Raw genomic sequence first — 24,053 nt, forward strand, 5'->3', positions numbered from 1 at the left:
CTCGCGGAGAATCCCCTGATGACGATATTATCGACCATGATATTTCCTCACTGCATCCATCGGGACGAAAGAGAGAGAGAGAGAGAGACGCGTTCTTTGACATATAAATTGTCGATCGACGAAATAATTCATAGTCTTAGTTGCTACGGTGTAGGTCGTGTAAACTGAGATAAACGTATATATAAAGTGTCCGCGAATATACATCAGAGAAAGCTAAGAAAATGGTTACAGGCAGTCTCAGTAACAAGGAATCAATAAAAACGAAATTCAGCACGTTAATGCACAAGCGCAATTTTTGTGGTGTAAGTAGAGAGAAAAATATTGTGCCTTTTATTTATATATTTCTTCCTTTATACTATTACTAATAATATATTTTAAAAAATCCTTATAATATTTACAATTCTTGAAATATCATCTATAAAATGCAACAATAGAAATAATTCATTAAAAATTAAAATTCTTTCTCTCGATATAAATTGATTGAAAAGAATTGAGACAACTGAAAGATTAATCAACATTTAAAAACAGGTATAATAATTCGAAATCTTATAAGCGTGACATATAAGAGGCTGGACGGTTTAACGTTTAACTAAACGATTCATGAAACATGAAGTTTGCTCGCAACAAAAGCTAAATATCGGATAAAGTTCTCGCATCTCTCTGCGAATCCTGTTACACAAGCGTTATGTTTTACAGGTTAATATAGGTCTCCTGCACTTTGTGTGGTCATCCGATAATTATATTTCTATTATCAAAATATATATTCTCTCTGCATAGAGAGAGAAAAAAGAAGAGAAGCTAAAAATAAGGATAGTTTGCCGTAACTATTACTGTTCGATATATAATACAGAATGCAAGTTATATAGTGAATCGTGTAGGAGTTAAGGCTGACTCGAATAATCGTTGTAATAATGAGAGATGTGATGAAAATAATTTTTCGATCAATAATTTACTGCAAATTTCGAGCCCATACTTTTGAAACCAGACATACCCACGTCATTAATTATACTTCTGTTATTGCGACATTGATCTCTCGATATTCTGCATTCGGTTGCACATTGCAAACTTAAAATATACAACAGTCAATAACGACGGGGACGATATTCCGGGGATGATTATCCGAGAATCGATTGCGCGATGCATTCTCTCTCGGGCCGCGTAGCTTTCAATTACTCGATCGGGCTATCTTCATGAATAGTGAAAGCAGCCGTCATAATTCCGGTAAGCGGGACAGGAAAATTAGCCCGTGCGCGAAACATCGTTTACGTTAACCCCCGCAAATTGGTCATGTTGAACGTTTCGTCGATTGAAAGTCAGCGCTTCCGACACGCAACACACGCATTAGAAAAGACGATAACGAAGAGAGCCGTTCGGTTCGAAAATGAGACATTTTAATCGCGACTCGTCGTCAAGACAAGACGTTTAAAAGCTTTATTCTCGGGCGAGATATACATTCACGTTGTTACATAATCTCGGATGTCGCAGCTAAAAAAGATAATCGTTCGCTTAACGACAGAACGAATCACAATCATCCCTGTAGTCGCGATTATCCCGAGTAAGCTTCAAGAAACTCTATTTCGTTGAAATTTGCGCGTATTAAAATAAGTAAGCGATCTTAAATAGAGTTTTTCGAAGACACAAACTTTTTAATTATATGCGTTATAATTTATTTAAAAAAGCGAAATGAATGTCACCCTCGAAGAAGAGATGGAAGGTACAGAAGTGTTCGTTTCACACAATATTTGTACCTTGCCCCCCGGATAGAGACAGGAAGGCTGCAAGCACATTGTAAGAAACAAACGAGCGCATTCTGCGAGTTTACGTCAAGAAAGTTCGAAGACTCAATTAATCACGGTTTTTTTCTTCGTTTTCGGCGTGCTTTATGGCGCGCTTCTTGCGCGACCACGTCATGTAAATCTCGGAACTTCGTGCAGACAGTAAAAACCATCCTCGACGGCTTCGAGCCGCAATGAGAGACACATAGCTCCTTGTCGCAAATCTTAATGATAACGTCGTCGCCGTCTTTTTCTCCCGTTCCCGACTTTCTCCCTATCGGAAACGAGTCCTTGAAAAAACTGTCGCGCAAGAACCCGCGCGATGACATAATGAAAGACGACGTTGTCCTCTCGCCGCGCCGGTCAGCGCCACGAGATTTATCACGATCACAATAATTAATATTAATTTAATATTCATTCTATTCATTCTATTCATTAATGTATTCTTATCGTAGATACAATTAAAAATGTGTCTCATTGAAATATCGTATCTTCATTTATAAATCATCAAACATGCTAATTTAGTGACACATAAGACACCGCTAAATATTGTATATATACTGCTGATTTCTTTAAGTTTGTATTGAGAATTTTTAAGGTTCACATATAATTTTGTATACCAATAAATCAATGATAACATATAGGTATATATTAAAATTTAATTTTGTAATTAAATTATATATTTTTAAATTTTCGATAAATTAAAATTATACACACAGATATATTTTACTGATTTTTAAATTTTTATATTGAATTATCTCTTCTTTCTTATTGATATTTATTCTAATTTATAGTTAATACACATTAAATTAGAATAAATACGAATAAGAAGAAAAAGAGAATTAAATTTAAAATGTATAAAAATTTTAAAAATTAATAAAATATACCTAGATGTGTAATTTCAATGTTGAAAATTTAAAAATACTTATTAATTTAATTAAAAAATTAAATTTTAATATTATTTTTGTACGTCGCGATACACTGCGTACTCGTACTACTATTCCGCGAAAATCGCTTTCTTTTCGAGATCTTCACATCAAACTAACACGACGACGACATCGGCGGCCGACGTTGTGGATCGCCGGCCATTACGGTAAAGTTCTGACCGATAATCTTTTCCGCGGCTCGCTGAAGAGAACGCGCGGACCTTTGCCGTCTAGACCGCATCGGTATCCTCTTACTCGGGCAGTTTGTCCTACCTCGACGAGGTAAGAGCTCGCCGGTCTGAAAAGCTTGAATCGTTGCAAACCGCATTCCGCGCTGAGGCACCCTTTATGGCACGATATTACTTACTACCCTGCCACCCCTGCCGTCCCTCGATCCACCCCGCGATCGTTTCGAGGGAGGAAAGCTCCCTATTGTCGTAGATCTCGATGCTTACGATGTGGCATCCACTGGTGAGACGGACTTGATCCCGCAATTGATAACGTGTTATGGCGCACGCGAGAGTGCTTCTCTGGAAAACTGGACGCGAGAGAGCTTGCGGCTGACACTTGCGAAATGCGAGCTGGATAGTTCAGTGAGAGAAATAGTAGAGGGAGAGAGAGAGAGTTCCATAAATATGTGACCAAAGTGAGTTTGAATACCCTACGAGTAATTTACTATTGTAGCAATTTTTTTTCGCTCTATCGAATTCTCATCCCTCTCTCACCCCTTCCTCCCCCTACGTATCAAATCCGCATCGTTCGAGAAAACAATTGCTATATCGATTGCACTTTTTACGCACACGTGTGCAATTGCTCTCGGAGGGAAGAACCCCTTTGCTTCGTTACCAGGTCATATCCGTTTTCTCGCGAGGCGACTGGAATGGATTACCGCGGCGCGCATCTGGGATGAGCTGCAGGTGCAGTAATCCGGTGATAATGGAGTAACGAGATTCGCCCGCACGTACGTTTCCTGCATATTTTAACTTTGCATTTTGCGGCACACGGCGGCACGTACCGCGCCAGGGTCGTTGTGCCTAAGCAACCCTTTGGCCGCTATTCTCCCTGGCCCTTCGCGTACATACAGACGCTTAGTTACCTCGCCGATTCTATGTAGACTTGGCATACCGCAGCCATTCTTGCGAAATGGCAATTTTACGAGATTACTGAAACGATGGCCCAAATTTCGAAAAAAAGGTCATGCAAAATAGATAAAAAATGTAGAATATAAACAAATTTTTTTCGTGCTAGACGAGAAAAAAAGCGATTTGAAAAAGTGGAAAAGATTGATAACATATTTAAGCTTATTTAATTTAGCTCGATAGCAGCTTTTAAAAGATATAAAAAAATACTATAAAATTCTCTCTGTTAAAAAAAGTAAAGTTTTTATCTAGATATTTTATTTAGCTGTTTTACACATGTAGCTTTTTCAGTAAATTAGATTATAATATATAAAATCTCGTTTCACTAAAGAGAATGTTATACTTTCATATTTATATATTAATAGTCGCTTTTGGGACAATTTCAATTATAAATAATAAAGATCATTAGAGATTATTCGTTTTAAAAAAGAGTGAATATATTATAAATATCTTAAATTTAAAAATTTTCTCGAAACCAAAAGCTTTGGACAAAAAAGGATTTTATTCTATATTTTTTAAATTTATTTTTATACAAGAAATCTCTTTCGTGATTGCGTACTGCATTCTTTATTTATCCTGTATAATACAAAAATGAAGGATCTACAACATGCAAAGATTTAAGCTACTGCCATATGACAAAATTACTTCTCAATCATCGTAAAATATGTATTTGCATCATTATCTTATCTTATCTTATCTTGATGCACACTTACAAACGTTCAGTAAATATTAGCCAATTCCATGAAATCGAGAGAAAATATAAGATAATTTTATATATAATTCTATCAAACTATTTCATTGATGTAATCTCAACGAGATTATTTTTTATATATTACAGCAATCAACGATATTATCTCGTTAATTTGGTATAATTTGATCGATTCGACAATATCCGGTCCATTAAATCGACAAAATGTTTTCTCTCTAATGACTTACATAAAGTTGTTTCGTTCGTTTGATACCTTTGTATCAGAAAGCGACGATAACGGCTGAGCTCAGAGTGGCACTTTGTATGGCAAATAGAAAATAAGAGAAAATATATCGAGCGTAGAGTGCACATAGGCAGAGTGCCGTCTTGGCGCGTCACAGGGTGAGTTTTACATAATGTATCGCTTCGAAGGAATGAAGAAGGTAAGGCAAGAGATATCCTGCGTGGCTCGTGAACGTGCAAGACGGATTCAAAGTTCCCCGATGGAAATGAGAATAGCGGATTGAAGTCGCACACTGGAATGGAGTTTAATAGGGCGGGTTAAGTTCAGCTTATTTGATACACCGTCTTTAGACGAGACTAGAGATTGCTTGCCCTCCTCCTCCTTTGAGACTCGGTTGTTCGCGGGGGAGATATCGGAAATCGCAAGAGTATCATCAATCTCCTGTCAATATATGGAGTTTTCTTTTGAATATTTTATTTTTTCAACTCCGACAGATTTCGATGAAATTCGCTATTGTTCTTGGAGTCGCTGATTAGAATGTTTCGTCAATGTTGCGCTTAATAAAGTTGTTATTATCACTATAATTAATATATCACATCCTACGTCGTAGACACTTGTCAGTAACTAAACGTTACAACAACGCGATGCAGTTGCCGCGCGAAGAGACGAAGGGCTGCATCAAGCCGGGATACACCGGGCAATTAATTTCGGCCCCCATTCTCCGGATTAATGGTTTCGTAATTTGCGCCGATTTATGCAATTTGCGGCTTATGCCGACCGCACATTATGCATCACGTCATCGCGTTCGAGTACTATCTGTAGCACAGCGAAGACTCACGGCAAAATGAAATCCGCGGTCATAGATGTCGGCGTCACGCATGCGAGCGATATCCGCGATAGTTCTGTGAAATCGCAAATTCTGTGTATCTATCTACCTTCACGCTCGCTAAGCTACATCATCTCGTGATACGCTTTTCGTTCGCTTCGCGATATACGCTATTCGGCTCGATAATTCTACAAAGAACGTCTGTAAAACCTTAAAAAAAAATAAGAAAGAATCCCCCCCTCAGAATTCTCTTCTCAGAGTTTTTTTCCAGATAGTAGACTCCCCGAGTTACTTTTACCGCGGAATTGCTCGAGCATCCGCGATATCGAAGCGTCACACTACCAACGATCTCGTCGAGGCTCTGTGTATGTATATCCGAGATGTAACCTTTTTCCGCACGGTTACTCGAGAGTTACGTGCGAGGATCATCGAGCATGAAATGCGGCACGGGAACCGCCGAACAAACGAGTCGACCTCTCTCCGCGAAGGGGCTTCTACAACTCCCTCTCCTCGTAAAAGTGTCCTCGGCTAGTGCTTGAGTACATCCTATTTCTCAATGCTAGATGCGCAGAGGGTAGCTACCTACGTAGCTCGCTCGTTCGTCGCGGCATGGATTTTCAAAATAGCGGGCGAAAACGTGCCGTCCCTCCTGAAGAAATATTCCGAGCATAGCTTTACGTTTCTTCGCACTTTGCGCTGTGAAATCCTATAAAATATGGTCGGTTCGCGTGTGACGATCAACCCCCAGGTTCGAGGTAAAAGAAGCGACGCGAAAATCGGTTGACACGCGCGAACGAAAAATCTGCTCGACGTGAAAAGATGACATCGTCGATTGCTTCAAGAGAGATAAGCTTATATGATTTGAATGTCGAACGCGTCCGCTTTCTCTAATGTTATCGTAGATGAAATAATAAAAAAAATGTTTTCTACTCACTTGTTGTAAAGAACAATGTCAGGTAACCATATGTGTTCCGATGGTACGTGAAGGGTGTCGACGCCGCCATAGTCGTCCGGATTCCACTTGAGCTTGTAATCGTTCCACTCCTGAAAGCAGAGAGAAGAATCGTAAATGTCTCACCGATTTAACGGGGATGAAGAAGTCTTAATCGATTACCGAGCGTCCGACAAGAGTAAAGAAAATTTCCACGAAACGAGAACAACGAGATTGGTTTTTCTACTCGTATACATTCTTCCTCTTTCTCTTCCTTTTTGCGTAATTTTTTTTACTTTTCCATCATTTTGAAAGAATTATTAAATTAAATCACGTAAAAAATATGAAAATATTTTTCTAAAAGATTCATTTCCAGCAAGAAGAGAGTATAATTTTTCCACGTATATATAAATTAAAACTCATCTGTGAGAAAGAAATAGAAAATGTAAAGCAAAATTAATTTGTATATAACATTATTTATATTGTATTTATGTGTAACGCTATATTTTTATTTCATGAGTAAATCCCAGCACCCTCCGCAATCGTGCGAGGGAGAGTGGGTAATCGTCCGTAATCGTCCTAACTGCTGTCAATATATCCCGCCGTCCGACTTCGAGTCCCTCTGACCACAGTCTTGGCGATCCTCATAATTACTCGCGGAAGTTTCGCCCTTCGTAGCGGATATCCGGGCAGGAAGATCCTATTTCCAAGATTCACTTTCCATAGTAACGGCTTACGCGAGCAAACGAGGTAAAACGATTAAGAGAAAGAGAGGGAGAGAGTAATTACACGAGAGAGATCCGCAATTTTTCTACCTTTTCCTTCCCTCCGCTCGTCGGTCTCGTCGCAAGTTTTTCTACTCGAGAAAGATAGCGGTGTTCTCGGGTACATTATGACGCGGAAATGTGGAACCATTTCTAGAAAAGTTCTTTCTCCCCTTTCTTCATTACTACTCTCAGCGAAGGATGTATCCCTTTGATATCGGCATGCCTTTCTCCTAACTCGTTAGCGTGTCGAGCAGAAGCGACGATAACGAGAAGGAAGAGTTGAACGAGATATTACGACGAACATCATAAGGCGGGGTATCTATACGCGCGTCACGCAAGATGCATCGATATTTTTTGCGAGACGGATGCTTGAGCTAGCAGTAGCGAAGCAAGAATTTTCTTACACCTGATCGATACTCGAGCAACGCCCAACATTCGCCGACATTCGGTCGTAGATTAAATTCCACTAATTCGTCTACTGAACGCCGACTGAATTTACATCGTTCTTAATAACCTAATAATTGTATGCAATTAATTAATGTGTGCATACAAAATTCCTGATTTTAATAATTAATATTCCAGTAGCTGCTATGCAGATATTCTGAAAATTGTTCGACCATTCCTAAGTATCGCAATATTCAAAGAATTATAGCATCATTATTTGAATGTAAAATATTCGGAATTCGGAATCGTTTTTTCTACGCCGGATAGCCAAAATAAAAAATTATTGCAGTTTAAAATTAAAACAGCTGTCTTTCTCTTTTTCTCTTTCTTTCTCTCAGAGAGAATAAAATTATTTTTCGTTTTCCTCGTAATTTTTCTTTTTAATATAAAACATCAGGAAATCTTTACATATAAAAGCAAAAAATTACATTACTTTTTAAATGCGTTGCACATAATAAGTTTATTTGTTAGAATCTGCTAATTTATTTGTTTGTTTGTGGAACTTTTATTTCTAAATCTCTACATACATGTGTGCTATTAAATACACATGTAGAAATTTCATCAGCTTAAAAGAAGAAAGCAACAGACTTTATGAAATTTTGAAAACTCTCCCGTTGCATGTGTAATAACAATAGTGCTGTTTAATTTTTTTTGCTCGTCTTATCTGCTTCAAATTACATCGTTGGACAAAAAAAATACCAGAAATTGTTTTGATTTTAGAACAAATATAATGTAATGTATAAATTCATATACATATTATTTATATGTTCGCAATTTGCGTTTGCACTTAAAAAAAAACAAATAACGTCGTATGGATATACAGATAATTCTTTTTTATTTCCTCAATAACAACGCAATTAAGACAATGTCCAATTAAATTAATTTCGCATTAATTTGGAAATTGAATTCTATGCAAATCTCAAACTCGATAGTGTTCAGACTTACGCTTCTGCATCGACAATTAGTAGTTAAATTACACCTGCAACTAAGACATCTTGATTTCATCATCATCTTATATACGGAGAATTATATGACGCGGCGGCAACGCGCGACAGAAAACAGCCGCTGCAGGTGCACCCGCGATGTATGTTCGCGCTCGCGAAGCGTCGAGTTTCGTTGCTCCTACAGGCATTAATTATTCCGCTCGCAATTAGCCGAGTTTGGTAGGTATCTGGCATCGCCGCGGAGCGCATCTAAAATTTCGTACACGATCCCAACATACACTCGTATCGAGATCAATTATTATTTTGGCAATGAGAGAGCGGTACAGTCAAATGATTTTAATTTGTAGTTTAAGGATTAAGGACAATTATTTTTTCCTGATTAATCTTTTCATAAATATAAAGAGGATTTTATTATATCATTTTGTTAAAAATATACGATATATAATTGCACATAAGACAAAAAGCGAGATAAAAGCGTTAATAAATATGTTTCTCGGAAACGCGCCGTCTGGAGAATCATTGACACTGAGAAAGCTGCGTATATAATGTGAACAGATGCACGCAGTTATAGCTACATACACTTCGGTAATTTCCTCCCCTTCGGGAACATCGTGGCATACGTGATGATAAACCGTCGCACATCTACCATGGAAAATTATCTTCACGCTAAAACCATTATACGGCGGCTCAAATGATCTCGACATTAATTTAGTAGTATACGCAGTACGAAAATGGAACCAGAGGAAAGGGAACGCCCTTGAGACAACTTTATCGAGTGTATGAGACATGGATGTTCGGTGAGTTGCGATCGAAAAGAAAAAACTGAGCGAAAAACTGTAGAACTAAATCCTATCGGACAGCAAACATTCGCAAGAGTTCTATCCTTTGTTAAGATCAAAGCTAAAATAAACTGTATAAACTAAATAATTTCGTTAATTAATTCAGTGCTATCACAAAAGTATATGATAAAAGTGCTTTAAAAATAGAATATTGAAACAATTCAGCGAGAAAAAAAATTTTACATAAAAAAGACGCGTTTCGTTTATTTTCCTAATTGGGAACCATTAAATCGATCATGATCTAAACAGCTGTGTTTCAATAATTCTTCTGTCAAATTATTTTAAAAAAATCTCTTTTCACTTTTTAAATTTATATATCAAGAACACAAACGCGTATTTAAATGCTATTAACCATATTATTTAATGTTTAAATTAATTATTAAATAATAGATTGTAAAAATAAATAATCAGGTCTCTCTCCTGTTGACGATTAATTTAAAGAATCCAAACATTTGTAGCCGTGTGTGTGTGGCACAAACATAAAGTTAAATTCTATTTAACTCTTAAACACAAGATCGTAAATTACGCTACATGTAATTTGCATTCGAATTTTTCTACCAGCGTTCCGCAAGATGCGATTTATCGGGGGACGGAAATCGATTGTACGACGTCCATTGTAAAATCGCATAGTGAGCCGCTATGTACTGAATTTCCAAGCGCGATTACAGTCTAGCGCGAGAAAAAACGCTGGTAATTTAGGAGCAATATTTTCTTTCTTACGGCGCGAAAAAAGTACTTTCGTCGCTTGAAAAGAACGCGCTACAAGAAACTTCAATCTTCTTTCTCGTATCGAATATTCTCAAACAATTTATTTCTTTGCTGCTATCCTTCGTTTACATAATAATTAATTATTTAATATTATAATTATATATATAAAGAGCGACAACAAAAATATAATTTATAATTTATAATTCCTCGTCGAAATTGCTACAAAAAATACTTAAGAAATGTTTGGATAAAAATTATAAATTTTTTTATTTATTTAGTATATAGTAGTAAAATTTCTGTTATATATGTGCATTTTCCGTTTCCGACAAAAACTAAATTTCCCAGGTTACAATTCACTTCCTTAAATATATCTCATTGTTAAAGGAGACTACATTCGATATCGAGGAGGCAAGACCGAGGTGAATCGTAAATCAGTTCGCACCACGTCGAGGAACGTATCGTCGAGGATGGAGAGATGTGAAGAGAGGGAGCGAAATCGACGACTATCTAGAGCGTAACCTTTTAAACTCGAGAATGGCGGAGAAGAATCTCTGTATTTTCTCGACATCTCCTGTCGCGCGCGGCGCCCAAAGGATTTGTCGACGTATCCTGCGTAAAGAGAGAGAGCTAGAGAGCTAGAAAGAGAGAGCGAGAAAGATTTCAAAGAAGAGGGCGAGAATTTAAACGCACACAGTAGCAAACCGGCGCTGCGGTTTATTCGACCGCCGAAGAGTCACATGTGTGTATCACGCGATTGACAATCGGGAAGCTTTTCGGTTCGTGAAGAGACACATCCTCCCTCTCTTCCATTACAATGCGACGCCTGGAATAAAGCGAGTGTAGCATACAAGCGGAATTCACCGTCGATTATTGCGCACCGTTTGCGGCACACGGTTGTGTTCCGTCGACGCTTTCAGATTTTAGCCTGTCAGATGTAACACACTGTCACGTTAGCTCTTGCGAAAAACAAAAAAAGCGGAACTGATGCGCGCGCGAGAATTTTACCTTGCAATTTTATCAACAATATTTTTTCAAGCCACCAGCAGAACTGTTACTGTTGATAACAGAATTGCGGAGTTAGCAGCTTTGAAATACAAGTATTGCTTGTTTCCGATATGAAAAAACGTGTATCTTTCTACCTGCATTAGAACAAAAAAAGAACCGGCAACTGTCTGACTCTATCATAAATATTTTTTATTTTATTATTAAAAAATAATATAAAAATAAAATGTTAAATATAAATATACGCAAAAGCACTGGCGGATCTTGAGGGGGGAGGGGGGGGGGGTAAAACCCCCCCCTTGCAAATTAAAAGAAACAGTTTCGCTGAATTTGTTTAAAAAGTATCAATAAAGAAAAACAAACATTAAAGAGCTATCGACGTCAGGATCCGCTAGTGTATATATATAAGATACACTGTAAATTATACATACATATTGTATATATTATATAGATACAAAGAATTTCGCCTAATTATTTTCGTACAACAAAATTATCTCATTATTTCGTCCTATGTCTGACTTAATCTATACTTAACTCCTTGAATGCGTAATAAATATAATTTACAGTGTATCTTATACATACATATTGTATATATTATATAGATATAAAGAATTTCGCCTAATTATTTTCGTGCAACGAAATTATCTCATCATTTCGTCGTATGTCTGACTTAATCTAAACTTAACTCCTTGAATGCGTAATGAGTATAATTTACAGTGTATCTTATACTCTTATATATATATATATTTTTTATATATATATTTTATATATATATTATATATATATATAAAAGTATAAGATACACTGTAAATTATACTCATTACGCATTCAAGGAATTAAGTGTAGATTAAGTCAGACATACGACGAAATGGTGAGATAATTTCGTTGCATAAAAATAATTAGGCGAAATTCTTTATATCTATATAATATACATATATAAAAAAGTATAAAATACACTGGAAATTATACTCATTACGCATTCAAGGAGTTAAGTTTAGATTAAGTCAGACATACGACGAAATGGTGAGATAATTTCGTTGCACGAAAATAATTAGGCAAAGTTCTTTATATCTATATAATATATGCAATATGTATGTATAAGATACACTGGAAATTATACTCATTACGCATTCAAGGAGTTAAGTTTAGATTAAGTCAGACATACGACGAAATGATGAGATAATTTCGTTGCACGAAAATAATTAGGCGAAATTCTTTGTATCTATATAATATACACAATATGTATGTATAAGATATATTGTAAATTATACTCATTACGCATTCAAGGAGTTAAGTATAGATTAAGTCAGACACAGGACGAAATGATGAGATAAATTTTGTTGCATGAAAATAATTAGGCGAGAAATTCTTTATATCTATATAATATGTATATATATATACACTGGCGGATCCTGGGGGGAGGGGGTTAACCCCCCCCCCCGGCAAATTAAAAGAAACAGTTTTGCTGAATTTGTTTAAAAAATATAAATAAAGAAAAACAAACATTACAGAGCTATCGACGTCGTTGATCCTGGAATAAAAGCTAATCATGAAACCAAAAATATTAAATAAAATAATTTTGCAAAACCCCCGCCCCCCTATTGTCGACGTCAGGATCCGCTAGTGCGCAAAAGATATATGTCATAAAAAAATTGCGTATATACCTGAGAAGATTCATATGAAAATTCATGTTAGAAATAAAATTGACGATAGCATTTTTTCCTTTTCATCTGCATTATACATAAAATAACGTTCGCAATAAAATAGCAGGATTGTATCGTTCGAGATCATACGAATGCACAGATCCGCTGATATCTCAAGTCAGCATTTCTTTCTCTCGCGCGGCAGGTCAGATAGAATCTTTTAACTCCTGTAGGAGTTCGTGTCAGAACATTTTCGCGCAAGGTGGAAAACAAGTAGCAGAGGATAGGAAGAAATCCCGTTGTTACCAAAGTAAGTGAGAAAACTTGGCACGACTCGACGGAAACTGTCGGCTTGTTTTCTGGCAGAGCTGACAATCGTCCGTGTCGGACATTAGGAAGCCGCAAAACTCGCTTAGCAACCACACAATGGCAGAATAGCAGATAGAATAAATACGGTACGATGCGGACATCTTATCCTTGTCGTTTGAACAAGCTGGAAGGATCGCACATATCCATAATCCCTAAGTCAACCGCGCGTTATTTCTGCGGAGAAAATAACATAGGTATTCATAGGAATTAATTTTTTGGCAGGTATGTAATCTTTGTTATACGACGTCTCTTGTAAAATATTTGCTTCATTCTCGACGTAAAGTCGCGCATTGAATACTAGTAGGAAAAACGTGCTCAAGTGTCAAATCGAGAACACGTGTGTATCTCTTTCATCTCACATTTGTTAATGAAACTCAAACATTCCAGAACTTGTCCTGGAATGTCTAGAACTTGAAATACCTATATGTCTATTCATATTTTCATATAATCAATTATATTAAACATTAAGTCTAACGCGTTCAATTTTAATAAGACATACTGGATGATAATGTCGCGATATACACTCGCAAAAATGGACGAGATAAACTCGTGTATAAAGACTCGCAGTACAACAACGTTACGTAACAACGATACAACAAAAGCCTATACTGTTGGTAAATTCTCGCGGACGCGATGCTGAATCCCGTTAATCAGACTCGTCTTTGTAAGACGCGGACGGGCGCCTTCTTCTTCGTGTTATCGAGGAGTTAAGTGCGGCACGAGTCTTGGATCGCAGCGCATCGGTTAATGAACAAAAGGCCGGGAAGAGAGCTAGAGAGCTTCTACTTATATTACGTTGTAGTTACAAAGGCTAAGCAGGAAGAGTACGGAAACTTCCCTATGACGCGCGCGCGCACCCCCGCCCCCGTCATATATTTATAGTATAAATATCGTCGCCAAGAGAGATTCTCCTCGCGGCTCCCACCTGTGTCGCGAACTCGGTCCGATTTCCGCCGGTGCTCGACAATAGAGAGTGAGATGACGAATTGAAAACCCGTCTCCACTAATAATAACACGAGAGCTCGAATCTCTCTCTCCCTCCCTCTCTCTTTCTCTATCTGTCCATCTATATCTCTCTCGGAATGCACACGAACGAGATGCGACAGTACTGATACGAGCGATAACCCAATTAAATAATTTTTCGATGGAGTCGATAATTTGCGTGCGCGTATCGTAATTGAGCATCGTGCAATTCCGAATGGCGCACACACAGTCGATTACGATTTCCTATCGACGATGAAATTCGAACTGATACGCCGAGCCCGCGAACCAGCCAGTCGCGCGTGCATCAAATCTCGTTTTCTCTCTCTTCCTCGTTCCGATTCATTGTAATTATTCTAACAATATCAATAATAGCGGCCGCGCCCGTATCGGGGACACTCGAACTCGATAAATCCGGTCGAAATTGATCGCGATGATGATTATGCAAGCCGCGCAGTTGTGCCACTAATAGATATACCGTGTCGCTCTTCTCTCGTGTCTATATGTCTATCTATCTGTCTGTCTGTCTGTCTGTCTCTTTTTTCCCCAATTATAACCAGCTTGCGAGAGAAATATTTCTTTTTAGCCCTTGTCCTATTCCCGTCGCGAGATTCCATTGCCACCCTCTTCCCCTATTGCTTCTATCGACTGTGCAATTTGTCTTCGGAGGATGAAGATGATATCTTCTCTGTTTTATACAAACAAGACACCACCGCTGCCGTCGCACGATTCTCGATTAAACTTTCCCTCCCTCGCCTCAGCCGGCTTTCTGTCAAGAAAAACATATGACTGTTTACTTCCCCGAGTGTATCGCGGAACTTCCGAACCCATCAAAGCATGTCGTTCAGACTGCCAGTCAGTCTTCTCTTCTCCTATGCTCGAACAGTAATCACGAGCAATTCCGAAACTCTGATAAAGGAGTGCCACTTCATCGACGGCTGACATGACGCCGGAGGGGAACTCGTCCGTTATCGTTTCTGCGGGTCGACGTCAGAAAGAAAGAAAAAAAAGAGGAAAGAAAAAAGAGGAAGATCGCCGACCTCGCTTTATCGACACTGACAAACGATCGTAACGAACCGACGACGCGGATAAAAGGAAAGAAGGGAGAGAGGGTAGAACAGCAAAAAAAAATTCCGTACAAAACGGGAAGTGCCCGATATAAATCGAGATCTTCTGCCTACGCTTTAACTTTCCGAGCCGAACTTCCAGGAAGTTCGGGTCTCGCTACTAAAGGCTTATTGTCCGCGGCTAACCGTGTTCCGGCACTCAAGGTCGCTCAAATTCTCTACGGAAATTCTCTACAAAGATTCGAGAATGTTGCATTTTCAAAGATCGAGAGAAAGAGATATAAAAAAAGATAAAAAAAAGTTATAATATTTGGAACAGAAAGCGAACTTCAATCACAATTATTCTGATATAGAACTGAATAAAATTTTAATATTAATAAGTTTTGAGTATCTAAAAAAAAAAATGAAATAATAAAAAAATTAATTTTTCACTCAGACCTGCAAAGATCCAAATAAATATATTCATAAATTAAATACTAACTTGAATAATAAACAAAAGATAAATTAAGTTACATATTAAATTCACAATAAAACAGATCGAGACCAATGAGATCTAACTCATATATTATAAAAAATGCTTCGTATGTGTTCTAATTAAAGAAAATACAAATTATTATATCAGTCGTAAAAAAAAATATTAGATTTTAGATACGCCCTGTAATTTATATATAGCCACTTTCCTTAATCAATAATAAGCTCATTTCGAATTCTCTTTCTTCTGCCTCGCACGTACGGAAAAAGTTGGAACGCTCGCAAAAAGTTATACCAAAGTCAACCAACAAGCATCCAGATACATTCCGACCAAATCCATTCTACCGCGGTATCAAGTTTTTTGGATCGTCGCCAGGCGTCGGCCGGCGACTCTTCGAGAATTCCAAATTTTCCACATTGCAAGACGAGGGTTGCATCCGCGAGTGGGGCAAGTACGTGCGCCCGAGCTGCTTTACAATTAAAATGCATCCCATCGACACCGTCTCGTCGCTTCTAGATTCCATAGAAAGGCAAAGCAAGCCTTTTGACATTCCGCGTCTTGAACCAAATCAGAAAGATTCCCTCAACAAACATCATTCTGTAACACCGTCTGTCATCACGATCTCGCTTCTTTTTACTTCGAGATTTTATATTTTTCAGTGATTGAAAATGTCTATAAAATTTTATATACAATTAGAAATAGAGATAAGTATTGCTCTACACACACTTGCAACGAATTAAATATTCGAATACTACCAGGAATACTATTTGTTAATATATGCATTTATGTAAATTTTTTACTTTTTCAAAAAAATGTTAAAACAGAATAATAAATAGAAATAAAGAATTTTGTATGTTATTTTACATACAAATTTTAACCTGAATAAAAAAATTTATATATATATACATCTTCTCCATACTTATTAAATTTATTTTAAAAATAAAAATTATCGTAGACGTCTGTCTAAATATTTCGCAGATTTTTCGTGAAAACATGAATTCTTTATTTACATCCTAAAGCTTTTCAGAAAAACTAAAAAAAACTAAACTTTTCATGATTAATTGCAAAAAGCAGAATAAATAGATCAATCATTTTCCTGTTAAAATCAAAACAAAAGTTTATGTTCCTATGCGATCAGCAGTGAACAAAGAGTAATAAAAAAGATACAGCATAAAGAAGATACAGCACAATTCTTCGAAAAAGCACAAAACGGATTAAATTCGAACAGATGAAAAACGATCGTGTCACGGAATTATTCTCGCGAATTCAAGAGGAGGACATCACGTCAATAAAGGCCAACTGCTCTGCGTCGATTCGGATTTCGTCGTCGACAAACGTGAATGAAATTCGTCTACTTTGAAATTCCAAACCATCGCCTTATGTCGAGTGGCAAGATCTGACAGTCAAAGCGATACGATCGTGTTCGTGTATAGCACTCGCGAAAATGGCGAAATTCGGCTTTTGTAATCTCGTCCTTCGCAGACAGAAATGTGAAATTTTAGCAGCACGTATATATCTTTGTGAATATCTTCTCGATAAAAAAATTTCATATTCAAAAAAATGGAAAAGCATTTTTGCAAATTACTAAAAGTTACGAATTTTTAGATTATAAGCAATACTGTGCTTTATTAATAACAAAATAGCTATATCGTATGTTTTGCAAGAAAAGCATCGAAAATCGATAATGTTAAATATTATCGAACCGATATTGTGCGAATAATTCATGAAAGAGCGAATATCTCTTGCATATTTTATTAGATTCTCAAATTAATTACTAATTAATTATTGAAATAGGATAAACTCCGTTCAATCGTTCAATAATCCTAGAGACACATTAATATAAATATTTCAATTATAATGATAATTATAATTATTTTAGTAACAATAAATAATAATAAAGTAGGTAATGCAATAAAATAAACGTACGCACAGGTAATGCAATAAAATAAACGTACGCACAGGTAATAAGCGACTGATTATACAATTAACAATAAATTATTAATTAGCTATCAAAATTAAAGAGGCAATATTATAATATTGCATTTAGTTTACTCAATTTAAATAAATTTGTTTTTTTTTGTATAATAAATTCTTTCAAATTAAAATACATATAAGTATTTATTTTTTAATTTTATCTTTTATTACATATAGAATTTTATATAGAGAGAAAATTTTTTAATTTTAATTTTAATTTTTACTTTTATTTATTATTTATTATTATTATTATTATGCACAATTTTATTCTATAAATAACAAGATTACGTCAAAAAAATGTCATATGTGCGCTTTACGTACACGATTAACTTAAATTTAATATAATATACATATGAAAAAGACAATATTTTACTCACTTGTTCCACCCAAACATTTGTCGTCATGATCTGGTTCTTCAGGTTCTGAAAAAGAAAATAGAAAAGAGGATGAGCATGCGATCTCCAGAAGGCGTTATCTTACTTCGTTTCTGGTTACTCAGAGACGGATTTATTGGTTCTTCGAGACACTAGAATGATACTAGAGAACAAAAGAGAAAGACAGAAGAGAGAGAGACTCTTAGAGCGCTCGCGAAGATACCAATAAATCATTCCACCGTCGAGTACATCCACTTTCTATACTGAAAAATCTCAGATATATTTTCAAATATATATATAAAATATCCGAATATAATATTATTCTTTTTCCGAAAAGACAAACAGTATCTTCTTCATTTGCGGTCTCCATATGTATATAACCTTTGAGATTATTAAATATTTGTAACATAAGAACCGTACTTGACGGTAAGAATGTTTCTTTAAAGTATAATTGTATCATGACAATATCGCTCGAAAAACTTAAATTGTATAGCATAAAAGAAGCTGAATTAATTTGATTAAAAAATGTCCAATGAAATGTGATGAAACTGTACGCTACATTTATTACTGTAAAGAGATATCTCAGTTTTTTTTAATTACACAGATATCTAGATATCACGTTTCGATCAAAATCGTAATTATACGTGGTTAAAAATTGTAAAGCGTGTGATGAAAATTCAAAGAAAAACTTTAGAGAAATTATATATATAATTTCACAACACACAAACTACCGAGCAAACCGCGCGAGACAATAGTTATTATCTGGCTCCTGGCCGCATGCAGGTCAATAGATTTCCCCATCGCGCCAATAGAACCGTCAACGAACATTACAGCAGTTACGGCTCCCGGCATTGAAGCCGCGCGCCTCGATATCAGTAGTCATTGACAAGCGCTAGGGTCCGGCCGGCGGCGGCGGCCGCCCAGTAGTAATAGTACGCGATAATGTTGACAGCGGCAGGTAAGGCATCGTAGCTATCCGCGATCACGGCAGTAGCAAGTGTCAAGCTCTGGGCGGACGGGCTGCGCGCTACGTGAGGGGGGCATCGTAGGTCGTCGAACCACTACCACGGCTGTGTTACGGCTGTGAAACGTTAATGTTCGTATGCGATTACGGTTATAGTCCCGCAATCAGTCGCATCGTCGTCAATAGTCATCGCCCGAGTTTCACGTCAGATATGCAGATCTCGGTTAGGGACATTCGGACGGAGAATTACGGCATTCACTTAGCACTGGCTCGGCGGATTCGGTTTATCTTAACGCTGAAATCTCTGGTTTTCGGTTAAAAAGAAAAAATTAATTGCAAAGGTAAAAGATTTCACGCAATCGTGTCAGTCGAAGTTGTTTGCACACGATATAGATTTCGATAACAATTTTTCTTTAGAAAATTAATTTCCCTCTAAAAATTTTTTTACAAAAATATAATTATTTGTCGTAGCTTTTAGTTTTTAATTGAAATATTATGGTGAAATTCCAAATATAAACTCCGCTTGAATCCAAAATTAATTAAAAAATAAGGAATTAAAAATAATATCTAGTACTAATTTTGACTTTGGCAAGATAATTAAATTTTTATAAATAAGTAAATTTTAAATGAAATAAAATAATTTATTTCCTGCATCAAAAATTGTTAACTAAATTTCGATTGATTTGATAACGTGAAACTATATCAGTATCGTAAAATATAAATATAAAACACCGAAAATGCAATTCAGTACACACATCATATATTGTTATGTAAAACGAACAAAAACGAATTCCGTAAAAACTTTTTAGGTGCGAAACACGGTGCGCGCGGTGCTGAAATAATCGGTATAGCGTTAAATTAAATAGAACGGCGGCGTTATTTTCAACACGCAGCGTCGCGCTTCAGGATAAATGGCGACTGTTATCGTTGTCCTCTGTCCGCGATGGTGGTTCACGCAACAACGCTTAAAGTTCTCTCCCGCAAGCGTATCATTAGCAATTATCGCGGCGGACAAACTCGAGGGAGAAACGTACGGACAGGCTAAGCGTGTAACGGATAGTCACGGCTGTGTAATCAAATATATCGGCATCAACGATCGTCCGCGGCGCGTAATAGCTAAGTGATAATAACGGGAGCACCCCGTGAACGTGAGCGCGGTTACGATTTCGTACTCAACCATATTAATGTCCGTGTATATTCCGGATATACGGACGGGACTTGCATCCCTGAAAGCGCGACAAGTGGATATCGTGACCGCGTTTAGTAATTACGGTCGCCGAATCGGACATTACGTATATACCGTTGTGATCGCTTTGAAACACACTGCATATGCGATTATAAATTATAATACGATAGTGCCGCGCAATTATCTCAGATGAGATACTGCGATTCGATCTTGCGCCAGTATAGCAAGATTAATAATAATCATAAAATAATGAAACATCGACGGAAATAGCAATATTTATCAAGCATCTTTCATTTTTCAAAAGTCAAAATTGTATATGTGTTCAACTTTTAATTCTAGATATTTTGACAACCAAGAACCCTAAAATAAATATAAGCTGCTTCTGTCAATTAATTGTCAGATTAGATTTTCGTCTCTATACCTTATCCTATTTCCTCTCAATCGTTTATAATTCAAAGGATATTGACATATTTTTATATTAAGGAAAAATAAATTCTAAGTAATTCCGAGTAATGGGGTTGTGTAGATTTTTTACGGTTAGTAAAAGGAAAGGGGAAAAAAAGATATATCTTTCTCTCCAGCAGACATAAAAGCTTAATAGCTCGACGTTGGCGCATATAAATTAAACGCAATATTTTTTTCTTTAAATCACGAGCCTCTCTTTTGTAAACATCTATCGTCGCAAGGCGTAATGTCCAATTTATCGCCGCGAAAAATCACGATGCCGCCTTTTACAATCGCAAAACGGTGTCGTTAACGTCGGGTTTAACTACTGCACGTAACAACAATAGCGTGGGTGCTACTCTACGAGAATCGGAAGTAATCGATGCATTTCAATCGTTGAACCGATAGAAAAAGCATCCGGAATTCTAGCAAACGAACAATCGTAAATATCGATAATCCCAGAAGCGTAAGATTAACTAGCGTGCTGTCTTGTTGAAAAATTACGGATCCTGTGTCACTATTGATTCGATCGACACGAAGATTGATTATATATTGAAAATCCATCAAGTGTGATTCAATAATGTATTATTCTTCTAAACGGTATGACAGCGCGAGATAGACGCTTTGTTAAATATACAAATGTATCAACAGCTCTACAAATCGCAAGTATTGTGCATAAACCACTATATGTATATATACGTTAATTTACAGAAAATTAATTTTATAAAGGAAGAGATGTCGTAATTTTGATGTAATCGTAGATTTGATATAATAAAAAGCGCAATATATGAATGTAAGTGATTAAAAGGGCTCAATGTAAACTCAAAAATATATAGCTAACTAAAAAAAAACCCGACGACTAATTAAATTAACCCCTAACAGCTTGGTAATACTTAAATGTAATTCAAAAACATATGTTTGATTTAACATAATTCAATATATCAGTGAAATCAGAGTAATGTAAAAAAAAAAAAAAAAAAAAAAAGTCAAGATATGAATCACGCAAAACTTGTCACTGGATCTTTTGTAACAGTAAGATATTGTTGATTTGAAATTCTTGAATGCAAAATGAGAATTACGCGAATACTAATCAGGATTTTCATTAGCGTACATGGTTTATCGAGTAAATTATATAGGTCGTTATCGTAGGCTAAGGATAAGGCACTCAAAAATTTATGTCATCGAATCATGTGTTATTATAATTATAACAGTGAAATAAAAACATTAAGTATTTCTTTCACACATACACAATGCGTAAAGTATTTTCATTAAATATTTATCTTTTCATGTAAACTCCATTACATTTCATATTACTTTTGCATGCAAATATATACGCACTCGAATAAAATCATACTCGTGCTCAATATTTTATCGAACGAACCGCTTTCGATTAATATCTCTGTACGAGATTTTATTATTTATCAATTTGTACTATGTGTAATTATTTACGCTTTGTAATACACATATTATTTACGCCTTATATAATCTTTACAAACATTTAATGATTAAAATTTACACATTAATATTTATTCATAACTTGTTCAAGCAATGAATAAATAATATTAAAAAGAAGCGAAATAAAACACACAGCTAGAAATATCCTCGAGGGAGATTTACATATCTACATAGATTTTAGGACTTTATACGCAGTAATGAAAACGAAAGTTAAACTTTCCAATTTAATTCGATTTCTCGTAATATTATAAAAGTAAGATATCCAGGAAATAAATTAAAGTATCCTAATTTTGTTTCCCTAACTTTAAATTCTCCCCTCCCTGTCCAGATTAATTTTAATTTAAATTAATATTTAAATTAATATTTACGAGATTGTTATTTGTCGAATTACTAATGTAATACTAATTATTTATACTTTGCAATAACATTATAATCTTCCCTATACGATTAATAATTAACATTTCCCCACACTAATATATTTATTTAATAAATGAAATTACTAAATTTAAGTGGATTAATTTTATCCAACGTAAAGTGCGGTATATAGTTGCCATGCGAATTCTCTATACTCCAAACTAAACTCCGTAACACTTAACCTTCGATTGCAACTCGCGCACTTACACGAGTAAATCTCGAGTGAATGCGTCGACAGAAACTTTGCGAAATGAAACTCGAAACTTTGTGCGAATAGTTGAAAACGATCGTCGCATGCCGCGCGCAATCGAAGTGCGCAAAAAATCTGTAGTTGAAAGTTACGTAAGATTTAATGTAAACGTACCGTCGATTTAATCGCAAAAAAGGGAGCTGTGTACGGGGAGCGAGGAAAGGTTAAGGCTAGAAACTGAGAACTCTCGCTATAGTTTTGATGAAGCAAGAAATGAAATCATATCGAGGCATCGAACAAAGATAGTAAAAATACAGAATCCTTCCATTACGAAGTTTCGAGAAGTACTTTCCAACAATGTTGCCTTCCCGCTTCCTTTTACGAGAATCTGATTCCTCGATGGGGATAATACGGATTTCACTGACGCACACAGCATATTGCGAAACAGAATCTTAAAATGGCAGAGGTAACTTTTTGCGTAAAGTATCAATAATATCTACGGATATCTCGTCTGTAGTTTTACCGCACACGTCGTCACAATTTGGATTAAATGATAATAATATTATTATAATTAAATAATTAAAATCATTATTTTAACCCAATCAATTTTAGTATATTTTAGACACATGTATGAAACAAAATATTAAATAAAATTTATTTTTAATATGTATGTATATGGTTTTCATTTAAATGTTGGTCTGATAAGTTGATGCTGAATGATCCGAAGAAATCGGACGTAAGATAAAAAACGAGGAAGATACTTTTTCGACGAGCTTATAAGTCACATATTTTTCTCGAGCCTTTCTCTCGAAGGTTTTTTTTCCTAGAAGAAGCAACTTTTCACGTAGCCGAGAGAATCGCGAGAAAAGCGCAACGTTCGCAATTGATAGCGTGAAGCTTTGGCAGCATTTAACGTCGTTATCCCTCAGGATCGCTTCTGCGTGACGAGAATTTATGAGAACGTCGACGGGGAAAGGGATGTTCCTCTTTATAGCTTGACGCAGGCTATTAAAAGAATAATGCTAAGCGTATATCTATATCTCTTTTTTTTTCAATCTGCTAGAATTTTTATTATCTCGAAAGAAAAAAAAATTCGAAGATTGAATCGCGGATCGAAAGAGAAAACAGAAGAACGCGAAAAGAGGGATGGACGTAAAAAGAACGTGCGAACACTATTGCAAAATGATCTTGTCCGCGTGTGTAAGCGAACTTTATGAGATCAATCTGAAATTTAATATCTCTATATTTAACGTATTATAAAGATTTCATTACGCGAGTACTCTACAA

General features: G+C 36.1%; 1 protein-coding gene across 2 annotated transcripts in view; it reads right to left on the reverse strand.

The window, feature by feature from the left end:
• Nachralpha1 (nicotinic acetylcholine receptor alpha1) overlaps positions 1-24,053 on the reverse strand; it is a 154,769-nt gene that overhangs the window by 38,954 nt on the left and 91,762 nt on the right. For both annotated transcript variants that reach the window (XM_083041352.1, XM_083041354.1), the window contains 2 exons: positions 18,117-18,161; positions 6,533-6,642 (listed from right to left, as the gene is read on the reverse strand). In XM_083041352.1, coding sequence (XP_082897478.1) covers positions 6,533-6,642; positions 18,117-18,161 — 155 coding nt within the window. The remainder of the gene's footprint in view (positions 1-6,532; positions 6,643-18,116; positions 18,162-24,053) is intronic.

The sequence above is a fragment of the Prenolepis imparis genome, unplaced genomic scaffold, assembly GCF_030444845.1.
Source record: "Prenolepis imparis isolate NDT839.2.m4 unplaced genomic scaffold, iyPreImpa1.0 SCAF_7, whole genome shotgun sequence".
Lineage (NCBI taxonomy): Eukaryota > Metazoa > Arthropoda > Insecta > Hymenoptera > Formicidae > Prenolepis > Prenolepis imparis.